At 32.8% G+C, this 25549-nt stretch overlaps 1 protein-coding gene across 4 annotated transcripts in view; it reads right to left on the bottom strand.

Moving 5' to 3' along the window:
* LOC127735669 (tyrosine-protein phosphatase non-receptor type substrate 1-like) overlaps positions 1–23912 on the bottom strand; it is a 29641-nt gene extending 5729 nt beyond the window's left edge. For all 4 annotated transcript variants that reach the window (XR_007998548.1, XR_007998550.1, XR_007998549.1 and 1 more), the window contains exons 1-5: positions 23424–23912; positions 9413–9537; positions 3896–4106; positions 2698–2721; positions 1121–1426 (exon numbers count right to left, since the gene is read on the bottom strand). Coding sequence is in view for 1 of the 4 variants with exons in the window: in XM_052245911.1 (XP_052101871.1) it covers positions 1121–1426; positions 2698–2721; positions 3896–4106; positions 9413–9537; positions 23424–23517 (760 nt within the window). In the remaining 3 variants the exon portion in view is untranslated. The remainder of the gene's footprint in view (positions 1–1120; positions 1427–2697; positions 2722–3895; positions 4107–9412; positions 9538–23423) is intronic.
* Between the last annotated feature and the right edge of the window lie 1637 nt (positions 23913–25549).

The following is a 25549-nucleotide window of genomic DNA, read 5'->3' as shown; positions in this document are numbered from 1 at the left end:
TTACTTATTAAATACAATTAATTCATTATTTCATAACAAAATGTGTAGGATCAAAGATTTGTTCGATTCCAATTGATCGTGTATTTTGGATTGGAAACAAAGTAATAAGAGTACTTACTGTTCTTCTTAAAAGGCTTTACATATTTGCACATATATACTCGCGAATAAAAAGTAATCTACATACATTAAAACAAATGCAATAAATTTTACAAAAGTAAGTTCATTTAATCAGAACAAACGATTTAATACAGTTTCAAGTTGTCTCGAACTCGGTTGACGTATTATCGAATGGAGTTTAAATACGCATAATTATTTGAAGCTATGTAACTATACAGGTTTTGTTTGTATCCTTATGTTTGTGTCTTTTTGGCCTATACCCACAGCCCCTTTTACTCATCCGTTGATAGCAACGCCTATACCCACAGTCCCTTTTACTCATCCGTTGATAGCAACGCCTATACCCACAGCCCCTTTTACTCATCCGTTGATAGCAACATGTAGTGTATACTATGCAACAGAAGCGTCAAACTAATTTGTGAAAAAATTGACGATGAAAATTGTTCTTTTCACGACGATGAGATGGATGTTTAACGTCCAATTGCAAATAAGATGCATATTCAGGACGAGAACAATTTAACGAAATATGAATATGAACCCTGCATTGTACTAGACCGACACACTTAGCCAGATTTTTAACGTGCGCGTTCACATGGTAACAGATCAAAGAAAAATATGTCACATTATTGTGACTCCGAGCTAACTAGTCGTTGCTCTTCCTCCAAACTGCCGCTTGCTTAACAGAGAAGCAACAACTACCAATTTTCAGGTCTTTGGTTTGACCCGGCTGGAGGACTGAAACCACAACCTCCCGCATTCGAGGTGATCACTCTACATTTGTACAACGATACCATCCCATCGAGGCGGTTTGTCCATTTCAAATCGGGAATATACTCTATAAATGAATAATTCAGATAACCAAGTTAATAGTGTATTTATTCCATTTATCTTTTACTTGGCACCTTCATATGTTTCTTTCTTGCCAGCTGATATGTTAAACAAAATTAGAATTGACCCCAAAAATTAATTTGATTATGCCTATAACTGTAAGTGTAATACTTACCATTAATAGTATCTACTAAAAGTATATGTTTTGATACTTTTAATCCATTTGCAAAATGTGCTTGACATAAATAATTCCCAGCATAGTTTAAGTTAGTTTTTCCAATGTCTAATTCACTAAACAATGAAAATACATCTGATCTCTGGTATGTTACAATCCGAATATTGTGGTCCTGTCCGCTTACGATGTGGGTACCGTTCAAAAACCATCTGATATGTTTCGGTGTTCTTCTGAATCCTGATACATTACATGTTAATTTTACAGATTGTCCTTTCGTAGCACGTGTCGGACCTGTGATGTTGATATCTATAAAAAAAGAATGTTTTCAAATGTATACTAATAGCATCATGCCATGTGTTTCATTAACATACCTATACCAGTATAAGAACGCTTAGCGCATAAACAATCATGTGCAATCAAATTTAAAATAGACAAACGTTGCATATATTCAACATGGATTTATTAGATACTCATTTTTTTCATCAATGTGAATCGATTATTGAACCACATGGGTGACAAGGACAAACAAATATTAATGCAAACATATAGTTTATTATACATACATCTCAGTAGACTTGAAAGTAAAGCTGCTAAGAGACCAATTACGAAAACTTAAATCCTTTTTGTCTTAGATTCTGTCTTTTGTAAAATAGTCTGTCAGCGCCAATTCTAAGATTTTGAATCTATTGATAATATGAAACTGAATTTCTTGTCTCTGCGGCAGCCTAATTTCAACTTCAATTAGATATATGAAATATAAGTTCTCAGTTGAATAGGTTAAAAGGACATCGTCATATATACTAGCATATCAATATAAAATCTAAAGATGAGGACATTTTTTGGAAGGCTCTTTCCTTTTTTTTTTAATTGTCTCACTTTCATTTTTCTTTTTCTTTTTGGGGGTGGGGGTAGGGTAGAGTATGCTACATTATAAAAGGTATATGGACAACTAATCCTTAGAGCTTTATTTTTTTCTCACGTACAATTTATATTCACATCATTTCTTTAGCGACCAAATCACATATATTTGTTACTTTACATTGTTTGTACTCGGTACAAATTTAGCCGTGCTCTACTCCCAATTTTTTTCACTGCTCTTCCTCCTCGTATTTAATTTGTCCTTCCAACTGTTACGATTCGAAGCGTCTTATGTAGACGAAACAAGCGTCTGATGTACCTAATTATAAGCCTGCCAGTTTGATGAGGGTTTTTTTCCCCATCCGGATGTGAATATTGAAATTTGAAAATAATTCCAGTAATGATTCACGTATACGGAGAAAATTTGTATTCCCATCTACACTGACGGAATAAACAGAGAAAATTGTAAAATTAGGAATATCCTTCCTTTCTAAAACAAAACAAAAATAATTTTGTGTGACTTATTATCAATAAAGCTGTTTTGTATTCCACCCACAAATATTAACGTATTTTTGCTGTGAGCGATTTCCAGTGTTTATTTCTCAAGTGTCCTTCCTTGATCTTCTTTTATACAAATAATGAATGCAAATTTAAACTATATCAAAAAACATCATACATTTTTCATCGGATTCAGCCAACATGAAGCTTAATATACTCACATCTTCTGTCATGACCAGGCTCATCTGGAAATTACATAAATTTTTAAATATAACCAACAGCACATGCAATACCATGAGATTTATCATCAAATTGTATCAATGGTTAATTAAATTATGTTAGGTAACATTCCATTCTAATGCTAACTATTCAGTTATGATACTTAAGTTAAGCATACACTTTAGTACAACAAAAGTTCATAAAATTATGGATAGTTTCGTTGTATGATGCATCGTTCTTCAATTTAATCTGGTTTAACACCGTGGGTTTTATCAACAATCACATTAAAGTCGATTTTACAGTCAAGAAACTTTTAGAATGTTCATGAAATTCCAATAGCATTAAATAAAGAAACCGTTTTCAGACTCAGAATAGCTTGTGTTGAAATAAAATTTAATAAGTGCCAATTCTTCGTCTAAGAAATTTATATTATTTCTTTTTTTTAATTCTATTTGATTAAAACATAATAAATAACCGAAAGCAATCAAATGTTTGTTCTTAATTGAGTTTTATTACCTCCTTTGTATTTCTAATATACTGTCTCGGTCATTGAAAATGTAAAATAGGAAACATTGTGCATTCACAGGGCAGTCATCTACGCTGGACAAGGGTTATAATCCAGTCCCCTCCTGGTTAGTAACCCTTGGCTAGCGAAGATGCATGGCAGTTAAATCCACCATTGTTATCTGCATGCGCTGATGTAAAGCCTCGTAATCAGTTGTCACTGTCGATCTCCTTTGACTTTTTTTAGTTATTTACAGCGCTCTGAACTTAATCTTTTAACAAATTATCGGATATAAGAACTTGTCAAACTACACGTTTTGTGAGCACCTGTTGATTGATGGGCGTATGGTCACGTGAGCACTGAGTGTTTCATAATGGCATTCGTGTTTTGCGTTGCTGTCTAAATGAAATCTACATCATATCTCCTTGCGTGTATCAACGTTTTGACAAAAAAATTCTTATCAATATTTATTGCATGTTGTTTTTCTCTTATGAATAATGATAACATATTTTAACTTAAATTGTATCTAAAAATATATATTAAATTTTATAAAGTCGTATTTTTGACGCCATTTTAAATTATTCTCAAGAGAACTTCAATAACATATAGTAATTGTATTCCCAATTGCCCAGCACGACAAATCATTTAACAAATGTCATTAATGGCACTTTAACAAACTTTCATTGAAATCTTACCAATAATGTGCAGTTGAACATATCTCTTTATGTCGTCCTTGGTACTAATCTGACATTCATAAAACCCAGCATGGCTCGGCTGAACGTTTTCAATAATCAGATTCCATTCGTCTTTGTATGGAATGTGCTTTATTCCATATTCAGGGTTACTAACATATACAAATTTACCAACCGTCAATGGATGAGGCTGATCCTCTCGCTTCCAAATCACCTAAAACATACAATTTCAATTCCTTCAAATTGTAATAACGTTTGGTTAAACAGGAAATTACCATTTTTATTTCTAGAATCAGACTAATTATTTGAACTTTAACAATGAAAATGAATACTTGTATAACTTTCTTTTTTAATCATGGCTGTCTTGAATTAAAGGATAATAGCAAATTGTAATTTTGTTCTGATTTGACAACTCAAAAGTATCTGATATTCATGCATTCATTGGTTTGCAATTAATTTCTTCAAATAGGAGAAATTCATTTCTGAATTTAAATAGCGGAGGTGTCCAAAAGATAAGCGAAAGATACCAAAGGGGCATTCAAACTCATAAGTAGAAAATAAACTGACAACGCCATGGCTAAAAAAGAAACAGACAGACAAACAATATAGCTTGCTGTTCGGTGTGAGCCAAGGCTCCGTGTTGAAGGCCGTACTTTGACCTATAATGGTTTACTTTTACAAATTGTGACATGGATGGAGAGTTGTCTCATTGGCACTCATACCACATCTTCTTATATCTATAAACAATAGTACACAAAACACGACATAGAAAACTATAGACTGAGCAACACGAACCCCACCAAAAGCTGGAGCTGATCTCGAGCGCTCCGGAAGTGTAAGCAGATCCTGCTCCACATGTGACACCCGTCGTGTTACTCCTATAAAATACATTGATAAGTTATATCATGTGATTAGACATCACACAATGGCGGATAGGTAATTGATCATTATCTAACCCTGACACCACCAAATTCTAGACCATTCGTCATGTAAAATTTTCTAACCATGAAACTTTACCGAATGTGAAATTTTGAAATTGAATTAACTTTTTCTTAACAAAGGATGGACGAGACTGTTACCTATATAAACAACACATTGAAATATTAAAAGGCACAAAAAACAACACTTATAACTAAAGCAAGAGCAACACGAACCCCTTTAAAACAAAACTCGGGGAGATCTCAGGTGCTCCGGAAGGGTAAGCAGATCCTGCTTCACATGTGGCACCCGTCGTGTTGCTCGTGTTAGTACAAACCCGGTAATAAGTCTAAATCGGTAGGTCACATTTGGGGAAAAGGGGACGGGATTGTATTTACGACATTTGGAACATATCCGCTATAATCTGTGAAACGGATATTCCATAACGGTCAACCAACTCGTGATGGCTTCGGTAAAATTTACGAAAGAATGATTTCAACGTCACCACTAGGAACTCTTGGTTTAATGGCATCCTTGTGAGAAGCAACCCTCTATCAAGAAAATCATGATAGGGAATACAAGTCCTGGAATGTCGTATCAACTGGGAGATATATACTCCGTATGCAGGCGCTGCTGGAATGTAGCTACATAGAAAAGGAAAGTTCACAATTGGGAAGCTGAAGTCATCTCTTTTGTCGTAAAGTTTTGTTTTCAACCGACCCTCATTGTCAATTTCTAGATGTAAGTCAAGATATGAGACAGACTTAACTATATCTGCTGCATCCTTAACTTTATCTCAAGTTCGATGGGATAGATGCGTTCAGCATAGTCTCTAAGGTTTACATTCTCTATTCTATGCATCTTTTGTACAAAAATCTATTTAGTATTATAGTGGGACAAATTGTCATGGGATCACTGATATTAGTCAGAAATGACTAGAAGCAAAATGTCATAGTATTTGTCACAAAAATACGTATATTACATTCTGTGGTTTGTTTATTTGGTAATCGTTAAGAAAACACATTTAAAGTTTACAAAGGCGTGAGGATTAGAAGTTTAACTATTCACTGAGGGTCACCAGAGGATGCAACGAATTCATTTTGTTTGGCAACATTTTCTTGTCAACTATTATTGGGTACAGTCGGTTTTGCAACTCAGTAAATTACATTCTTGCAGACGAACATATTTGCTCTGACGTTACCGATGTGACGGAATGGCTAAGCCATGTTTAGTTTAAAGTGTTAGCCTAGGTACATGTATAACCCTCGTATTTTCGGAGGCATTTTAAATGACAATTTAGCACAAGCATTCGAATCAAAATATATTCTTTTTACTACTATGATTAATCAGTGGTGCCTATTTAATTTCCGAAAGAGGTCCTCCAGAAGATCAATTTTATATAAAGAAGACAGCAATATTCTAACAGGAAACCGATTAGTTGAGTATCGTTTTGATATTCGATACTCGGTACTACCAGCGATACTCGAATACTCGAGTACTCTTTGACATCCCTATTAAATATACAATTCACAGACGAATGTTTATGGGCGTCGCATTATATACTTTTATGCATTATTGGCTAAATTAGTTGTGACACAAACGGATTTCTCCCAGTTGAACTTAAAATGTCGTTTGGTTAACTGTTTCATTGATGTGTACCGGAAATCTTCTTCTATTCGAATAGACGAACTGACATTTCTATATGTAAATCTGGCCACAATAGCTTTAAAAATATGTATTTTATAACAAGCGTTTTATTTTCAAATGATTAACCTTCGTTTAGCTCTACCCTATTTAAGCTTTTCTGGTACACGTATTTCCATGGTACTATAAAATAACATACAATATGAATACAAATGGATATATGTCTATCAGTTTTATATCTATACAAGAAGCCGGACATGACTTGAACACCAAAGTAGAGAAGAATGACATAAAATATAACAGAAACTGAAACGACTATAATCACATTGTCTGGTAATAATCCTAAGGAGATCAATCTCTATGTTGTCAGGTTTTATACAGATCTTATGCTGAAGAGACATTTACACTATGTTGATGCGTCTATATTTTTACTGTTAAAAACAATTTTAATAGCTGTCCGTTTTGTAAGCACAAATTAACAAAAAACTAGGAAGGTTTATGTAAGAACAAAATATTAAATTAAATAATTAATAAATACAAGACTCGAAGTTTATTTTAATACTAGTATTGTCTAAACATTCTTTCTGTCAGTATTTTAGAAACACGACTTACACCATTATATCTTTTTTTCATTACGTTATATTCTGACTTTAATTTTAACAGTTTCTGATCCTTTTGTGCTTCCTCTTTATATAGATTACATAAAACTTACAATTCAGTTTAAAAGCACAGAAAACTGATGCATTTTGCATTATTTTTCTTTCATTATCTTTGGAATCTTTACTTCAAATGTGTATGTACGAGATTTACAGCTGTCAACGAGTTTAATTAGTATTATTTAAGCTACGTTTCGCTCGACATAAATGATGTTTACTAATTACTACCGGTGATCTTTTACATTTTGGCACCGAATTATTGCAGCTTGAAAGTTGAGTTCTGTGTGATGTAAAATGAGGAATTCGGTTGCTTTATTCTCGCATTAGTAATGACAATTTCATTTCCAACTTTTTCTCTTAGAAATTTAGTGAACCCGACTTAATTTCCATTCTTTACGATTGACTTGAAAATTGCTTGTGACAAGCCATGTATATTCCATGAATAAAGACGGCAAATAATTACAATCAAAGGTCAGTAATCAGTTGATTATTTTTGTTTCTTGAATGATATATCACGTGTCTGAATAAAGTGTTTACGATGAGAAGAATCAAGCAGGCGGAAGTAATATCCACATATCGGAACTCGGAAATTGCCTCAATTTATATAGCCTTAACTAATTTACCCGTTGTCACTATCAAAGTTTTATTGTACAAGTTTTCTTGGTCAAACTTTTTGATGGTTTTTTTATAGTGACAACCGTCAATCAGAACTTTGATCAAAACATTTTACGGACTTGGATGGAATAGAATCTCATCCTATTTTCTTGAAGATTGGATGGACTTGGACGGGAATTATCCAATCACAGTGCATTTTTTTCTTTGACTAAGATTTGAAAACTTTAATAGTAACAGCCGATGACTTGGACCAAGTTTTTGATGAAAAACTTTGATAGTGCATGACAACAGATGACTTGGACCAAGTTTTTGATGAAAAACTTTGATAGTGCATGACAACAGATGACTTGGACCAAGTTAGTTAAAAAACTTATGACCAAGTTAACTTTGATAGTGACAACAGATGACTTGGACCAAATTAGTTAAAAAAATCTATGACCAAGTTAACTTTGATAGGGACAACCGGGCTGTATAAAATATAAAGTAGAGAAAATTTAACTACAGATTTCAGTATACGACAAAAGTCAATTACATTAGAACTTAAATTGAAATTGTTTTATATAATCTTTTTTAGATTTAAATCTTACGTAGGTTTGTGTCTGACACAAGTATAAATGCAAGTAGATGAGGATAAAATGCACTTTACTAAAACATTAATGATTTGAAGATACAAAAAAACTGAACAAATAATATTACTGATATAAAGATGAATGTACTTTACTCATAATCGTTTGAAAAACTTTGAGATAAAATCGTCTTCTCATGGTCCGCTGGGAACAGATGTTCAAATGATCTTTCATTTGAACTAGAATTAGATAATTTTATTTTCAAAATGATTTTCCCCTTCCATTGCTGTACACATCCTCACATTATTAGATAACCTTTTTTTACGACAAAATATTTGGAAAACCTACCTTACCTTTAAAAAACCTTCAAACACGTTTTAAGTTGATATTTCAAAATTGCCAGAATGGAGGATTTTTAAAACCGATCACTGAGCGGCTCCAAGTCCACCTGCTCTAATAGCAGGTAATCGGCCTTGGAAGTTCCTACTAACAGACATGAAAATATTTTGTTAACATTTTTACAAGCATAATTATTAAAACATGTACCCACTGATTCGATAGACGACTACCTGTGAGATTGGCCGATTTCATGAGTCAGCCAGATAATAGGTGATACTCTCTCTCTCTCTCTTCGTGAAACTCTCTCTATCTCTCTCTTCGTGAAGAAGACATGTTTAACAACAAATCTAAAACTCTTCAAATGCCATCAAGATTGAAACAATAGACAGCATGATCAATGATATAAATGCATGGGAGGAGGGGAGCGTCTGAATAGATCCGAATAAACAACAGGACACACACGTGCATGGGAGGTTAGGTAGCTATAAAACTGGGTTTAACCAACCATGTCTGCACTAAGTCGAGAATATGATAGTTGTTTACCATTCAATCCGTTGGTTGATAAAGTCAAACGTTTGATTTTGTCAGTCTGTATGGGCTTTCCCTTTTTGAATTTACCTTGGAGTTCGGTAATTTTGTTATGCTTTTGTACAAGATCACTCAAGGAATATATATACCTGTTGTAAAATACTTTACGTACATCATATCACTAAAGTAACCCTCAATGTTATTTTATTAAATAAATGTTGTGTTCTGTATAGATTAAAGAATACCCGACTAACCTTGCTAGGTCCTAAGTGACTGACTGAACATCTTAACGTTGCAGTTTCTCCTGTGTAATATGTTAAGTTTACTGGTGTATGGTTAAAAACTGGGTTGTATGTTGTCATGGATACCACATGCCAGCCTGAAATAAGAGACAGTTATGTACATGTAATAAGTAGAACTATTACAAAAAAGAAGATCGTCTTTAAACTTGAAGAATATTCTAAATCTTTCATTCTAGAAATTTTATTAAAGCCGCGTCACACTAGACCAAGACCATGAAGATCCTACTACGATCTATAAAAAATAAGATCGCGGTGACATCGTGGTATGGTCGGCTCGAATATTCAATATTACACGTTCATACCACGACCTTGCTATGATCCTGATAAGATCATGCTACGATTCCGCTACGATAGTAACACGTTCTAGTTACGATCTTGTCAGGCTCTTGCTATATCTAATAAGGCCTTGCCACGACTTACACGATCTATGTACGCTTCTACCAAGACCTTCCCGATCGCATTACGATCTCAGTACGAGTCTACTACGATCGAACCACGACTCCACTACGTTTCCACTACGTTGTCACTGCGCTCTTCGTCCCTACAAATATCTTGACTTTCCCATTGTACGCACCAGTTTCTTTGAGAAAACATGCCGCCAAAGGTATCAAAAATTATTGCTTCTTTTTTTTTATATCAAGCTAATGGGGTTGTGCAATTATCGTGGCTAGGACGAAGTAGTATCGTAGTAAGGTCGTACTAAGGACGACAAGCGCGTAGTAGCAGCGTACTATTGTCTTCCTCGTCGTAGTATAATCGTATCAATATCGTAGTAGAAGCGTAATAAAGGCGTAATGAAATCGGGATGGTCGCAGTGAAATCGTATGAAGGTCGCAGCGAAATCTTTTCCACTGCATTCCCGATTGCACGACGTTTCCAATACGATGCTTCTTCGCCCATCCCGATCTTACTTCGTCCTTACTATGACGTTCCTATACGCTTCTACTGCGACTAGTTTTGGCCACGACTGCACTGCGAATATTTTGGACCTCCACAATCATGAAGACCTTGGCACTTCCCTACTACGATCTTACCACGACCTACACGATCTTACTACGACTTCCAAATTTTTTTCATAATTTCTGAGGTTGTAGCGGGATCGTGGTCCTAGTATGATGGGGGTTACTTCACTTGAATACGGCGACTACAATTGTGTAGCGTTTCTACCAATGACTGTGACTATTAAAGTCATTCAAAAGTGGCGTTATATGTCATATGGCAGAAATAATACAACACAAATGTTTACTCTCATTTAGATCAGTTCCCGTCCATTTTCTGACAAGTTTGAAAATATTTGTATATCCCGAAGGCTTATTGAATATTTTACGGAGGGAACCAACTTAACTCTCCTTCAGCTGCACCGGTCGAGCTATTAGTTATTTCTCAGGTATTTTTTTTAAAATGACGTTTTTATTTCTATCGTAAATGTATCATAATTTTAATTGAAATTACTGCCTGATTTCAATTTCTTTTCTCTAGTACGACAAGATATGTTCTACATCTAAAAAGTAGCTATAAAAATAAGGTGATATGGTATGATTGCCAATGAGACTATTATCCATCAAAGTTCAAATGAAGTGGCTGTATACAATTATAGGCAACCGTACGACTTTCAACAATGAGAAAAACCCCTACCGTATAGTCGGCTATAAAAGGCCGCGACATGAAGCAATTTAATTAAGAAAACTAACGGCCTAATTTATAACAAACTAATTTGCGAAAAACAAATATGACAGACATGAACCAACGACAACCACTGAACTACAGGCTCCTGACTTGCGACAGGCACATACAGAATGTGGCGGGATTAAACATGTTTGTGAGCGCTCAAACTTCCCCCTAACCTTGGACAGTGGTTTTACAACACAACATGAGAACAAACTATAAAAACCAGTTGAAAATAGCTTAACTCATCAGATCGATACAAAGCATAAAAACACTTAACAAAAACACAGACCGGACTTGGCAGGGTATTTATACATCCCTAACAACAAAAAAGACATAAAGTACAGATCTGAGAGTACTCGCAGTTACTGACAGCTAGTTCAAAGCCAATAACAACTAATGAAAGAAGTCATGTATCTAGTTTACTGACATTCTTATGAGAAGTGTCATACTTAAATAAAAAATATATAAAGACTATAAGATATTAAATTCATTTGTAATGTTTCATGACAAATACACCAGTTTACTGAAGGCAGCTTGAGGATTACATTTTGTTTGTCACGATTTTTCATTGTTTCTAGAAAATACGACACCCATGATACGCTGTATTTACACAATATTGTTAATTGGTAAAGATATAAACCCAGTGGGGAAAATCAGAATTGACATGAACTTTTTGCCACCTACTACAATTTATGCTTGTGTTTGTGAAGGGTAATTGAGGCTAATAAGAAAAATTGAATATTGAGGTGCAGAGTAATTCCGGCTAATAAAGTCTAAATAAAGGAACCAAATAAACATTTTGATGAGTTTTATGATGACAGGAGTAGCACTGAAGTTAACAATGAATTATTGAACAAATATTGTAATTTTCTATATTTCGTTAAAGTAATTAATTTGTGAATTCGTATAATTCGAGGCGACCTGGTGCAATAAATGTATAGCGCCGATTTCAGTTTGTATGCCACGTGGCTTTGTATTCTCTCGAGGCCAAATGTTTAGAAAGCTTGATACTTCAAATATGTATTGATTGATGTTGCTTGCGTAACGTCCAGAGGAAATCATTGCATGCATATTCAAGACGCAAATGAAATAACAATTAATACAAATAGAAAAATAAGAAGATGTGGTATAATTGCCAACGAGACAACTCTCCACAAGAGATCGAATGACACAGAAATTAACAACTATAGGCCACCGTACGGTATGTTCTGAGTGAATTCTGGACGATTGGTCGAACGGGATGAAGGGCAGGAGATTTGGACCTCACATAAAAAAGGGTATATGACGGATAGATTCAGATATTTTGCCTTTCAACAGGCAGCCAACCGAACTAAAACGTTGTTACAATGGTTCTTTAAAGTACAGTGAGCGTGGCACTCACCCTACACGAGTAATTGGATATAAAGTATTCTTTCCAAGCGAACGCAGATGCGAATTTATCTATCCGGCACAGGGAAATGGACACACTTCGAAAGCAAAAATAAATGTACAGCCGGTCGAGAAAAGTCCATGGATGGCCATATTTCTATACCCCAATCAACCCTTTGGGTACTTTAAATATTATGAAGCATAGTAATCATGAAGCATAAAAATCAAGAAGCATGAAAACAAAGAAGCATACACATTTAGAAGCTTGACAAAAGTTATTCGTGGTCAAATCAAGATACTTTCAGTCTCATCACAAATGTTTGGTATAAATAGTGCATTCGTACACATTTAAAGTCGTTATCTGTGTTAATATATTCTTTATAAGTGATAAAATATAACATATTTATTCATCGTTAATAAATAATTAACTAAATTAAATGACATATATGATGTTCTATTTTCAATTAATTGACAGGTATTAAATCAGATATAAACGTAAAGAACTTGGTTAACCGTCTTTGAAAAAGATATTTAACGCTAAGGCCTACGCCTCTTCACATTTGAGATTAATTTGCTAATGCAATACAACTAAAAACCCAACTCGTTAACATTTCACCATAAATTTGATCAACAAATAGATATAAGAAGATGTGGTATGAGTGCCAATGAGACAACTCTCGATCCAAGTCAAAATTTATAAAAGTAAACCATTCTAGGTCAAAGTACGGTCTTCAACACGGAGCCTTGGCTCACACCGAACAGCAAGCTATAAAAGGCCCCAAAAATTACTAGTATAAAACCATTCAAACGGGAAAACCAACGGTCTAATCTATATAAAAAATGAGAAACGAGAAACACTTATGAACCCCATCAACAAACGACAACTACTGAACATCAGATTCCTGACTTAGGACAGGTGCAAACAATTGCAGCGGGTTTAAACGTTTTAATGGTAGTAAATCTTCACCCTTATCTGAAACAATAGTGTAACATCACAACATAGAAAGACACACTATAAATATCAATTGAAATTGCTTAACTCAATCAAAAGACATATTAACACCAGTGAACATACACTGAACAAATAGGTTTGATCTATGATACAATGTAAATACAAAATAAATAAACTAAGGGAAGAATAATTAAAGTAACATTTTATACCGCTGTGAAATGTTAAACAATTTAAGAAAAACAATACGCTTGAACAAAAATATCAGCCATTTGCAATTACTTTAAACACAGGTAAATGAAAATAATTTTGTTGTTAGGTATATGTGTACAGTTCAAATAGAGAAAGGAAATATTTTTACAAAATAAATAATATTGATGTTCATAGTACGAAGTGAAAATTTATAGTAATACCAAACACTTATCAAAGCTGGTATATAGACCAGATATAACCCTGAATAACATTAAATAACAAAAAAGCATTACAATTAGTATCAATAGGTCAAAAAAACAAGAAAGTACGATTTGAGAGTACTCGCAGTTGCTGGCAGCTAGTTAAAAGCCAAAAACAATTAATAATAAAAAAATCATGCATCAGAGACTAAAATCAACTAAAACACATCTCAGGGATTTAGTATGTTAACGTCATGGACAGTCAAAGAAGACATGAATGCCAAAAATAAATGTATCGACAGGCAGTATGATAGTTACATGTAGGAGTATACCTCTTTATAGATCAAAATGAACGTGGGTGTGTTCTTATACATCCCGTTTGAAAAGAATACAAATTTAGTTATGTTTTAATTTGCTGATGACAAAATCGATATTAATGCCAATGTAAACTTTATTCAAAGATCTAATTACAACATTGGTAAGATAACCTTTACTAATAAATTTGTTTAAAGGTTCGATGAGTTTACACGGATCACATAGTGATTTCCGCGCTTTACTGAGTACAATATTTTGTCGTAAATTTTAGTATGGAGTTTTCCTTTAGAGATTGAAATGTCCAAATCTAGAAAAGGACAACTACTGCTGTTTATGTTAGATTTAGTTAAAGTAAGTTCTTTTGGGTAAATGTCGGTAGTATATTTAGAGAACTCTTGATTACTACTGATAATTCCATATTTTATATGCACTTGTGCTATGTCAGTTTTTACTAAGTTCTCTATTTTTGAAATGAATTCAAGAGGAATATCCTTTTATTTTGCATAATGTTCTTATACCTATACCGTATTGCATTTGAATGACAAAATTGAATTATAATATCGGCGAAATTATACATAGGCAAAACATATCTCGGTGAAATCAACTAATATATATATATATATATATACATATAGGTATTGTATGTATATAGGTAATTCATGCAAAAACTATTTTCAAAGTCTCAAATGTTGCAGGATACTTTGTACCTGCATGTCTAACCACGACGAGAAATATGGTTTTTTTTTCATTTAAACAAGGCAACAAAGAAATGATCACATTATTAAGCTCCTTGATAGAGGAATCTGGTAACAACAATCAGTTTGAAAATCAAAATAATTCGAAAAAACTGTATCATAAGTGAAGAACAAATTGATTCCAACTTTGGTTGAACAATGCATCATTATAGTGAGACTTGTTTCATTCAATTCAGATTGAAAGCAAGACCATAGATACGAATATAATCATATTTGAATCTGATCTGATGAATTTTAAAATCTTTAGAATAATTCTGAATCCATAGGACTCGGGTTACATTTGTAATAGCTTCTGCACTAAAGGAGATTGAAAAGGTTTGATAAGAATCGTGGGAAATCAATCCTAGTGAGCGAAACAATCTATTTAGAACCTACCTTTTCTTTTGAGTATAATGTTTTCTGGCTGAAATGATGTTTGGTTTTCTTTTAGTAACAATTCTTTTAAAAAAAAATGTAAAATGGTTTATTTTTGCGAATTTTAGATTTCGAAAATTCTAGGGCCAAACCTTTGAAGCAATTTTATTTTCTTGTTTTGCTGGTCTATTATTCTGACTTTCCCTAAAAGCCAAATTTACGCAAGGGAATATGTTCGCGATTTTTTTCTTTATCCCTAAAATATTTAATTTCACAGATATAGTATCGTATCCTTCTAACGTCATCAATTGTTAATATATGGATATCTTACCAAATGTCACATTGTTATCAAATTTTTGGTGAAATATCAACACAAAATACTGCCAATCATTAGACATTGAACAAATGTGCACGAAACATCATTTAATTTAATTTTATGCTAAATGATTGAGTTCATAATACACAGACATCAACGCCGCAGTAATAGCATTTTGTTGTAAAGCATTCTTTAAAAAAGTATTACTGTAAGTTAAGACTAAAATTTCTGTATGGAAAATGATAAATAATATTGTCTGGCCATGAATTATTACATTTTGAAATCACAATCAAATGTACATTAGTTTGATGTCTGTATTAATAGGAGTGTTATTAACTCTAATATAGAGAGTTTTAACGCGGAACTATTTTAAATCCGCAATCAAGTTTTGGCTGTGAATGGAAGTTAATGGAAAACTAATGGCCATTGAGATTTTCAGTAGCTTTATATCTGAAAAACTGTCATCTTTACAAATCTGTAATTGCTTCTAAACTTAAGGAGATGAATAAACAGAATTGTATGAATAAATATTTCTAATCTATCTTCTTTCCATAAATAATCTTGTTTATAAGGTATCTGGAAATTGTACTACAATGAGATTTTGAGGCCTATTTCATGAACGATCAACCTTCATTTGTCGTTGTAATTATAAGACATTTATATTTCCTCACTATGTAATTTGCTATACACCATTACTAACTGCACAAAGATTACTCAAATACAGAGCAACTTTGTCATTAACTTTACGAATGCATCTAATAGTTTATTTTATTGATATTTTTGAAGCATAAATTGCTGGCTTAATTAGTTACCTTGCGAAGGAGGATCAAAGATATGTTATTGCACAGCAATCATGCATATGATGCTTCAAAAATAAAAATGAAGTCATAATTCGAAGATTTTGTAGCACTTTCATTTACCGCACACTTTGAACAAGTTTGATAAAGTGATACTGTTGTGAATAACTGTTCGTCACTTTTGGTAATTCAAAACAAGTTATTAATTTCGACTTGATACTCCCATTATGTGTCCAATGTTGCAGCTTTCTATTGGAAGTACGTATTATGTAACTAATGGCAAAGTCTTTGTTTTGTCCAAGAAGTCCCATAAATTCAGTTGAAAACATATAATCTGCAAACTAAAGTGATTTATTGGAGTCTCAGATAAATGTTGCCCACTGGTCTATATTTGGGTTTGTGAGATCTAAAGCAATACACTTCAGATGTTTGAGTGAAGTTGCTTTGTGTCAGATAGAGGATTTGTGTCTAAAATACCCTTTTAAATCACACAAGATCAACATTGAAAACATATTTTCATTTATGGCAAAAAGTCGTAGTTATTGGACAAATCAGCGAAGTTCATTGGATGAAATTCAGTAATCTGTATTTGAGAAATTTACAATTGTTGATCGTATGCCATTTAAAATATCAACAATTGACAAGCAATCATTGGTGTTGTTAAAGTATTATTACATATTTCAAGACACTATACGTATATTGTCTTTATACTGAAATCGATGAAAAACATAAAAAAAATAATAAAATACGTAACAAATTTATTGTTAAAAAAAAAGTGTTTGGAATTTCCCTCTTGGGGTACCATTGTTGGATATTTCCCTCTAAGCGTAGTAACTCATAAAGTCCAGGTGATAAGACATTGACATTTTTAGGAATTAGAAAGAGAAAATAAACTAATTTAATAATATTTAATAAACATGGTATGTAAATTACGAATTTCAAGACATAAAAAGTTTAAATTTACAAAAGTTTGACAATTGTTACTACACGTTGTCATGGTTGTGACGTGACATTGTTGATGAAATACAGTAGTTCCGGTAAGTAGGCGTGGCTAATAGGTTAGTTGAGGTCATTCACGTATAAAGCTAACGTTTATACGTATAGCTTTGTCTGTATAGTAAAATAGCTGATTGCAGTATAATATTCAATACATGTTCTACTGGTCCGAGGACACAGTTATCGTCCTTTGATTTGTCTCCAAATATAGTCCCTAGTGTGGACAGTGTATAACTTGCACTTTTTTTCATACACTTTCCAAATTATTCTTTATATTTTATGCATGAAATATTTTAAAGTAGAGGGATGAAATTACATGTTAAAAAATGGGTGATGAATGTTTAGGTAAAGTAGTGATTTGGTCCAGTTGAAATAGGTCCAAAATTCGTATGTCTGAAGATGTCATACTGAATTAGTGACCCCTTAACATACAATTGTCTATATTTTGAGTTAGAGCTGGTAGACTTTTCTATAATTTTTATACAATTTGTCCCAAAAGTAGTATACTTCACCTCAAAAATCTTTTTGAGATAGAGCAGGTGCCATTTTTTTTTAATTTGAATTTATTGTTTTAAAAAAAAAATTACTACAAAATAACTGTTTTCTCGGGCCTACTGATCTTTTCTCCATTTGTATGTAGCTTTGTTCTTAAATCGACGGATTATAACACCTTTTTACCGATAAACGACATGATATGTGCACCATCAAACTGTTTCCGTCAGTATTATATCAGCGACAGTCCTTATTGGATGGTAAATATGACATGCTAGTGGTAAATATGTCACTGTTTTACTAAACTAAGCCAAGACCAGCTAGAGCTTTATATTACTAAATGTCAGAATCATCATCATTATGTTTTGTCACATATGTTTTGTAATTGTTTTTGTTTTAATAATCGGAGATGTTGGGTTAAATAAATTAGGCAGCAACTCAAGGATACAAAAAATACGATTTTAAAGACATCTAATTAGAGGTTGTACATGTATACACGTGCATAGCAAATTTATTGTTGTCAAGATTTCCATTTGTTCATACGTCTGAATAAACACAAATACAATTCAAATTCAAATGGAACTTTATTGAGCATTTGGCTTTCTATTTGTATTTTTTTTAATTCTAGTAACAACACGCACTTTCCATTGAATGCTTTTCTTAACCTTTCTGGGACCGTACATTTGGATTAATGGTATTAATATTTTACTGAAATTGAATTACAGACTTTTCAAGAAAGCTGTCAAAGTGTTGATGAGTGTTCTTGATGAAAGTATATTATCTTCATCTGCTAATATCCCCACTTCTACCATAATTTTCCAACCAATTACATGTGCAGCGTCTTGTGTAATGAAAGTGTCTGCTGCTCTCATATTGATGCTGGTTTAGCAAGCATAGTATCTCGAAGAAACTGAAATTGATACATCGACCACTGATGCAATAAGCTAGCAGGCTATTCTTTAAGAAGTTTAATCTTCAAAGTGTTTACTTTTCAAATACCGTAATCTTTTTCTACTTCTTTATATGTTTGAATTGCACTAAATAATGTATTTCATTAATCGAAATCATGCTGAAAACTAAATTGAATAATTTCATCAACAACAGCGACGCATATAAATGAGTGCTATAGACAGCTGGTATTATGGATGTTATGAATCTAGATACAATAAAAATATATGAGCTCAGTTAGAGATTATAGACCGCAAAATTTTACATTGTATGAATAATTTGGTAATAAAGGTTTCGTTCTTGATGAATTAGAAAAAAAACAAACAGTTCCATGCAGTGTCCTAACCATAAGTTCCGATTCAATTAATATTTTTTATTCATAACAGTAAATTAATATGAAGTACCTTTTGTGGTAAGTAAACGTAAAAAGCAGAGAAACCCACTATTTGCTTCAAAGTTTGGAAAGCAACATAGCTATAAATATACATACCCTAAAAATAATGTTAGTAACATTTTCCATTGAAGTTTCAACCTTAAGCAGCAATGTTTGGCCGTAATTGGGATGGTAATTACGATTTGCCGTGTAGGGAAATAACTGTTACAAAAAGTCTTTAAGGGGTCTGTATTTGACCTATTGCACGGAAAAAATATATGCTTATCTAAATTACACTTTGTGCAGAAGCTGATAAGAATGTGATAAATTTCCCCGCCCTTCATCCCAGTCGACCCACTTCGCAAAAACTACCCATAAGATTGATTGTTAATTTATTCACGATCGCATTAATCAATGACAAGGATGTACATAAACAGATAAAAGTCTCGAAGATAAGTGTGATTATACTGCAATTGGCTAAATAACATTCTATCACGAGCTGGCAAGCGTACCCTTCGAATGTGCTTGTTTTAATACTTGAAAATGCCTAGAAATATGTCGCGTGTACGGTTTAATATTTAGTTTTTTATTTGCATGCTTGAAAATGATTCTTGTAATTATGTATCGTTAATAACTTAAAATTTAATAAAAAAAAAATGCTTGTGTTCGGCGAATACACTAGATTAACCATTCATCAGATTTCTGTGTGTTAGTAATAGATTAGTTAATAGACTTAAGTCTACATCTTGACAATAGGAAGTGGCATTTCATTTCCGCTTATGTTTGCTATGTCTTACCATAAAAATAAAAAATAAGAAGATGTGGTATGATTGCCAATGAGACAACTCTCCAAAAGTGACCAAATGATACAGAAATTAACAACTATAGGTCGTAAAAGACTATCTCCGGAGATTTATGGATAATAAACAGCAAGTTTGTATTTCTTTGCGATAAGCCTTGATAAAGACACTTAAATAATTGTTGCTGAAAATGAACATGAATGTACTACTACGCAGCTATTCGTGACAGAAAATATTCGGTTTACAACATGCTAAATAATTAAATAAGTCGTCTTTTTATGTTCTATAAGTTACGATGCTTTCCAGATAAACACTGAGATCACCGAGAAAAATTAATTACAAAAACCTTATTCTGTGAAAGTACATCACGCAATTATATAAGTTTGACTGGCCTACAAACGTAAAGTTTAAAAATTTTCCACTTGAAGTAAAATCTAAATATTACAAAATAAGTATGTTTTCTTATAGTTTGGTTCATTAGAAGAGAAAACAAAAAAATATTGTAAATATAAACGTATCTGAAAATTCATTATCAACACGGATGAAGGTGATGTTAAAACAACATACTAGAGGTATATACATGGTACAGAATACTGTAAATTTAGAAATTAGGTTTTTATAAATGCGAATAATGCGAATGGGTGTGAATCACATTATTAAAACTCGCATTGTTGATTCATCGATGAGCAAAACCCATACCGCATAGTAAGCTATAAAAGACCCCGAAATGACAAATGTAGAACAGTTCAAACTAAAAAAAAACTAACGACCTGATTAATGTACAAAATATTAAACGAAAAAACAAATATGATATACAGTAAGATATACAACAACCACTGAATTACCTGCTCCTGACTTGGGACAGACACATACCCAATGTTTGCGAGCGGCCAAACCTACCAGGTGTAAGATAAGAACTAGCTATAAAATACAGCTGAAAAGGGTCTTTTATAGCTTGCTATGCGGTATGGGTTTTGCTCACTGTTAATTCTACGTCACTTGGTCTCTGGTGGAGAGTTGTCTCATTTGCAATCATACCACATCTTCTTTTTTGTATATATCAACTTTTTCAAAGTACAGATCTGAAAGTATTCGCATTTACTGAAAACTGGTGCCACATGTGGAGCAGGATCTGCTTACCCTTCCGGAGCACCTGAGATCTCCCCTAGATTTTGGTGGGGTTCGTGTTGCTCAGTCTTTTCTTTTCAATCATTGTGTTTTGTGTACTACTGTTTGCCTGTTTGTTTTTTTCTTTTTAAGCCATGACTTTGTCAGTTTATTTTCGACTTATGAGTTTGGATGTCCCTTTGGTATCTTTCGCCTCTCTTTTTCTAAGCCAATAACAACTAATAACCAAAATGATGTATCTGATGCTAAAATATCAATCCATACACATTCAGTAAATATATATGATATATTCGGAATAAAACTATGTGTTAGGACACTTTTTAAAAAAATTATTTTACTGGTTTTGTTATTATATTCGGATTTCCGATAACCTCAATATAATGCTACTTAATGATGTGTATATATGAAGCTATTTCTTCGCTCGTTCAGATTTTTATTAGAAATAAGTAAAGTTAAAATATATTCTCCTTTATTACCGTTCTAAAACTCATTAATACAGTACCAAAGATATTTACACACACGTTAGCCTAAGGAGTCGTCATTGATTGATATCTGGTGGTTATTAAAACAGTTCTGTTGTTTGATTTGACACAAAAATAAAAGGCTTAGAAGGAGCAATATTGTTGCATAGTCGTAAAGAAAGATAAACATATTTCTATTAATAACATTGGCAACATTGTTCGATCTCTTACTTATTTTAAACGTGGTATAATACGACGTAATATACATGTAGAGCTCTTTTTTAGTTCGAACCATCTGTCTAGATTTCAAGCTTATGATTTATGATACACTGACGCTGCTATCCTTTGTCATAAACTTTTGTTTATACTTAAAGCTATGGGATTTTCTTTCTGTGATCGAACCATTTGTGTAAGACGTCCATTATAAGATTTATTATACACGGACATTGTTATCCTTAGCCGAAAACTGTTGGATCTGTTTGAAACCGAATTACTTTCCTCGTTATTTCTTCAAGCGTTGTCGGTTAAGTAAACACTAAAACTGATTAGTAAATACTGTAGTTGATGTCTTATTACTGTAATTAACTTACTAGTCCAAGACTATGACGATTTCTCTTGGTAATACACATTTGTCTAAATTTACGACAAAGTTCGGAATAACTGTAAAATAACTACCGGTTTTTCTTGAAGTACGCACGACGCACGTTTTGCTTAAACAATATTCATTAAAGGCGCTCATATTAAACAAGGGAATCAGTAAGTTAAACGAAGTTGAAGTTAACTGAAAACCAAACTTTTCAACAACAAAAAATGTGCCAAACAAATTTGGATAAGGCCATTGGGCCATACATTGTAGAATATATATGTACAATTAAAATGACGGTATCATGGCAGACTCCTCATGATTTTAGAGGTTTCATAGTTGTAAGCATCTCAGTTACGAGCACTTTGTTGATATGATATTTAATTGTGTGCCTATGATATTGTTTATTATTTGCAAAATCAAAGCTGTTTAATCTTTACATACATACATGTTCATTATTATGCAAAGTACTAGCATTCATGCACGGTTGAGGTTAAGGTAATTCAACTTTAAAAATTTTATCAAGGAATTGTTGGGTTTTGTTTTCTTGTCCAACAATAAGTACAGTGGGGTACATAAAAAACTAACCTTACACTGGTTACTTCATCAACCAGTGTTTAGACAGTACTTAAAATATCTCTGTAGGTTTACTCGTGGGACATCAAATCTGTATATAAGAACCTATATAGTTATCTACGTGTTATAGTGCTATGATTGTCAAAATTCCTAAATTCGAAATAAAAATATATGATCCCATAGGTGTCAAGATGTGATAAAAGGGAAATAAAAAGGACAGTCTACTATCGTGTAATTTCCAAACAAATGCACGGAAAAAGAAAGAGATATGGCGTATAGTTATTCACATGACAAAAGTATCTGTTGATGCACTTGACAAAAATCAAAGCACAGAAACATCGCTTTATCTTGTTTTTATTCGTCGCTGTGAAACCAACATTTATTTTATATTTCTATTTCTAGAACTTGTAGAAAAATAAAGTACAGAAGTTTAATTAAAAAAATGGGACTTTCCTTAATTTTTAAGTCATACATGTGGAAAGGCGGAAACTTATAAGTAATTGAAAAGTTTTAAAGAGGTATATGTTTGGTACAAATATTACAATTTCCTAATATTCAGACTGAGTACTATTATGCTCTTAATCAATGAAATAGGATTTCGATTAGCAATATTTGCTGGTACAGTAAGATAAATGTCTTTTTTCTTAAATAACAAAATTAAAGTTTATATATTATAACTTAATAATACTTACATGAAAATAAAATGATCTGTATTAAAACGGCATCTTTAAGCGATCCAAACACAGACATAAGTCCATAAAAAATCATTAGTTTCTTTTTTTCCATGTGTGATATTTATCTTTTCTTAATTACCACAAAACAATTTCACTAAACCAAACCTCGATCCATCAATAAGGTTGCCTCTGTTGTAGTTAACAGAATTAGTTAATCCGCTTGGTGTATTGAACAGTATATGTTTAACTTGGACGCATGCTTATGTCACAAATGCTAATCGAACAATATTATTCGTCAGTTAATTGGTTGCGTTCCTCTGTGCTGTAATAAATAATAAGTCGAACATATATTAAATTAATGATAATTAACAGATACTGAAAACATCTTATTCTTTCAGCGGACCAGTATCATTTACTAGACAGACATATTACTCCTTAATTCATGAAATAATTATTTCTACTTGTTTCAAAACGGCTTTATGCTATTTCAATGTTGTCTGACGAGCATTTTTCCTCCTTTTTGAAACTATCAATTCTAGCCAATTACTAGTATATGTGGGATAGGTGGGTGTAAATTCTAACAAAATTAAAAACAGCTTAGATAAGAAAACACAAACAACATTGTATCTATTGAAGTGGAAACCTGCTGGGTCATGATATAATCATTTCATCAATATATCAGTAATTTAAAAGAATATTATCTTCGTTTCATTATGAAAAGCTTAAAAATAAAGAATTACCTGTTTTGATATTTGACGTATAATTATGATACAATATATGATATGAAGTTATCTGACAATCGCGGTATTTTACTAAGTTACATGTACCCTTGAGTTCCATATTGTAGCCAATGACAGCCAAGATGGGTGAAAATTTCGAACAAAATACAGTTTACATTACATAACTCATACTATGCTATTTGCCTTTTCAGATTAATATTTCAAACTTGTTCTTTATTAAGACTTTATTGCAAAAGAAAAAGAAATGAAGGCAAATTTTAACGACCATGGGTTTTTTTTTTTATTATGGGCATCCTTTTGTGATCACATGTTATTACTGTGCATGTAAGTCCTGATCCCTTAGAACTTTTAAAGAAAGGATGGAGCGAAAGCGATTTTACTTTGCAAGTTATATTTTGGAAAAAAAGAGATCAATGTGCCAAAACTAAAAACAAATGTAATGTCAGGAAATATCCAAAGGATTAAAATACATTTTCTAAAGCATATCAGACGTCCAACTGGAACTGCAAGCATTGCTTTGAGGCCAACACGGATATAGATGTCACTCAAACTTCTGAGCCTTCGGCAAATAAGATTTGAAGGTCATAGTGTTTCACTGACACCGTATTTTTTGTGTCACCTGTAGGGACACAACATATATAGGGATCATTTCTGCTGTCTTGAGTTATCGCTATCCGCGTTACTCTTTGTTGAATAGACAACTCTTTGTAACGGATGGACAGATTTTAAACTTGCCCAGATTCTTCTATAGGTCATACAGTAACTGTTGTGTGCCTGTTATTTCAATCTTGGTCTGGATGATTTTCGGGGATATTAAAGCATGGACATCGCCATTTTTGTCAATATTATTTTGAGGCGAAAGGCGACACACGTCTTTCTTTGACAACTCACACATTTTTGTAATAAGGTTGGATTCCTTGTATTTTCATCTTGAAGAGGAGGGTAGTACTGAGATACAGACATTTTGTAACTTCTCTTAGTATTTTATGATTACCAATTGGAACATCTTTTGAAAGCTCTGGAAAAATTGAATAAAAATTAATATCAAGAATAGTGACGAAGGATAAATAATACTTTTAAAATAACTTAATATGAATATAAAACGATTAGAGGGCAGATTGCAGACAAAATATACACAGTTATTCAATTTGATCAACGGAAGTTCAAATCTTGGAATAGTTTCTCGGAGAGCTTATGTACCTAAAGAAGGCCCCATAAAGTCTAGAACAAACTGGATCGTATATAAACAAGGCAGATCTAGAAAACCTAGTTACTTGTCGTAAACAATAACAATGTAAGAAACACACAATAAATAGAATATAACAAAAACAATCACAGAACTTCTCATTCGTGCTATAGATCGACGGAATAAAACCACGGTTGACCGGTTAATAACACTTATTA

The sequence above is a fragment of the Mytilus californianus genome, unplaced genomic scaffold (genome assembly GCF_021869535.1).
Source record: "Mytilus californianus isolate M0D057914Y unplaced genomic scaffold, xbMytCali1.0.p SCAF_3, whole genome shotgun sequence".
NCBI classification, from domain to species: Eukaryota; Metazoa; Mollusca; class Bivalvia; order Mytilida; family Mytilidae; genus Mytilus; species Mytilus californianus.
This window is presented reverse-complemented; position numbering and strand designations above follow the sequence as displayed.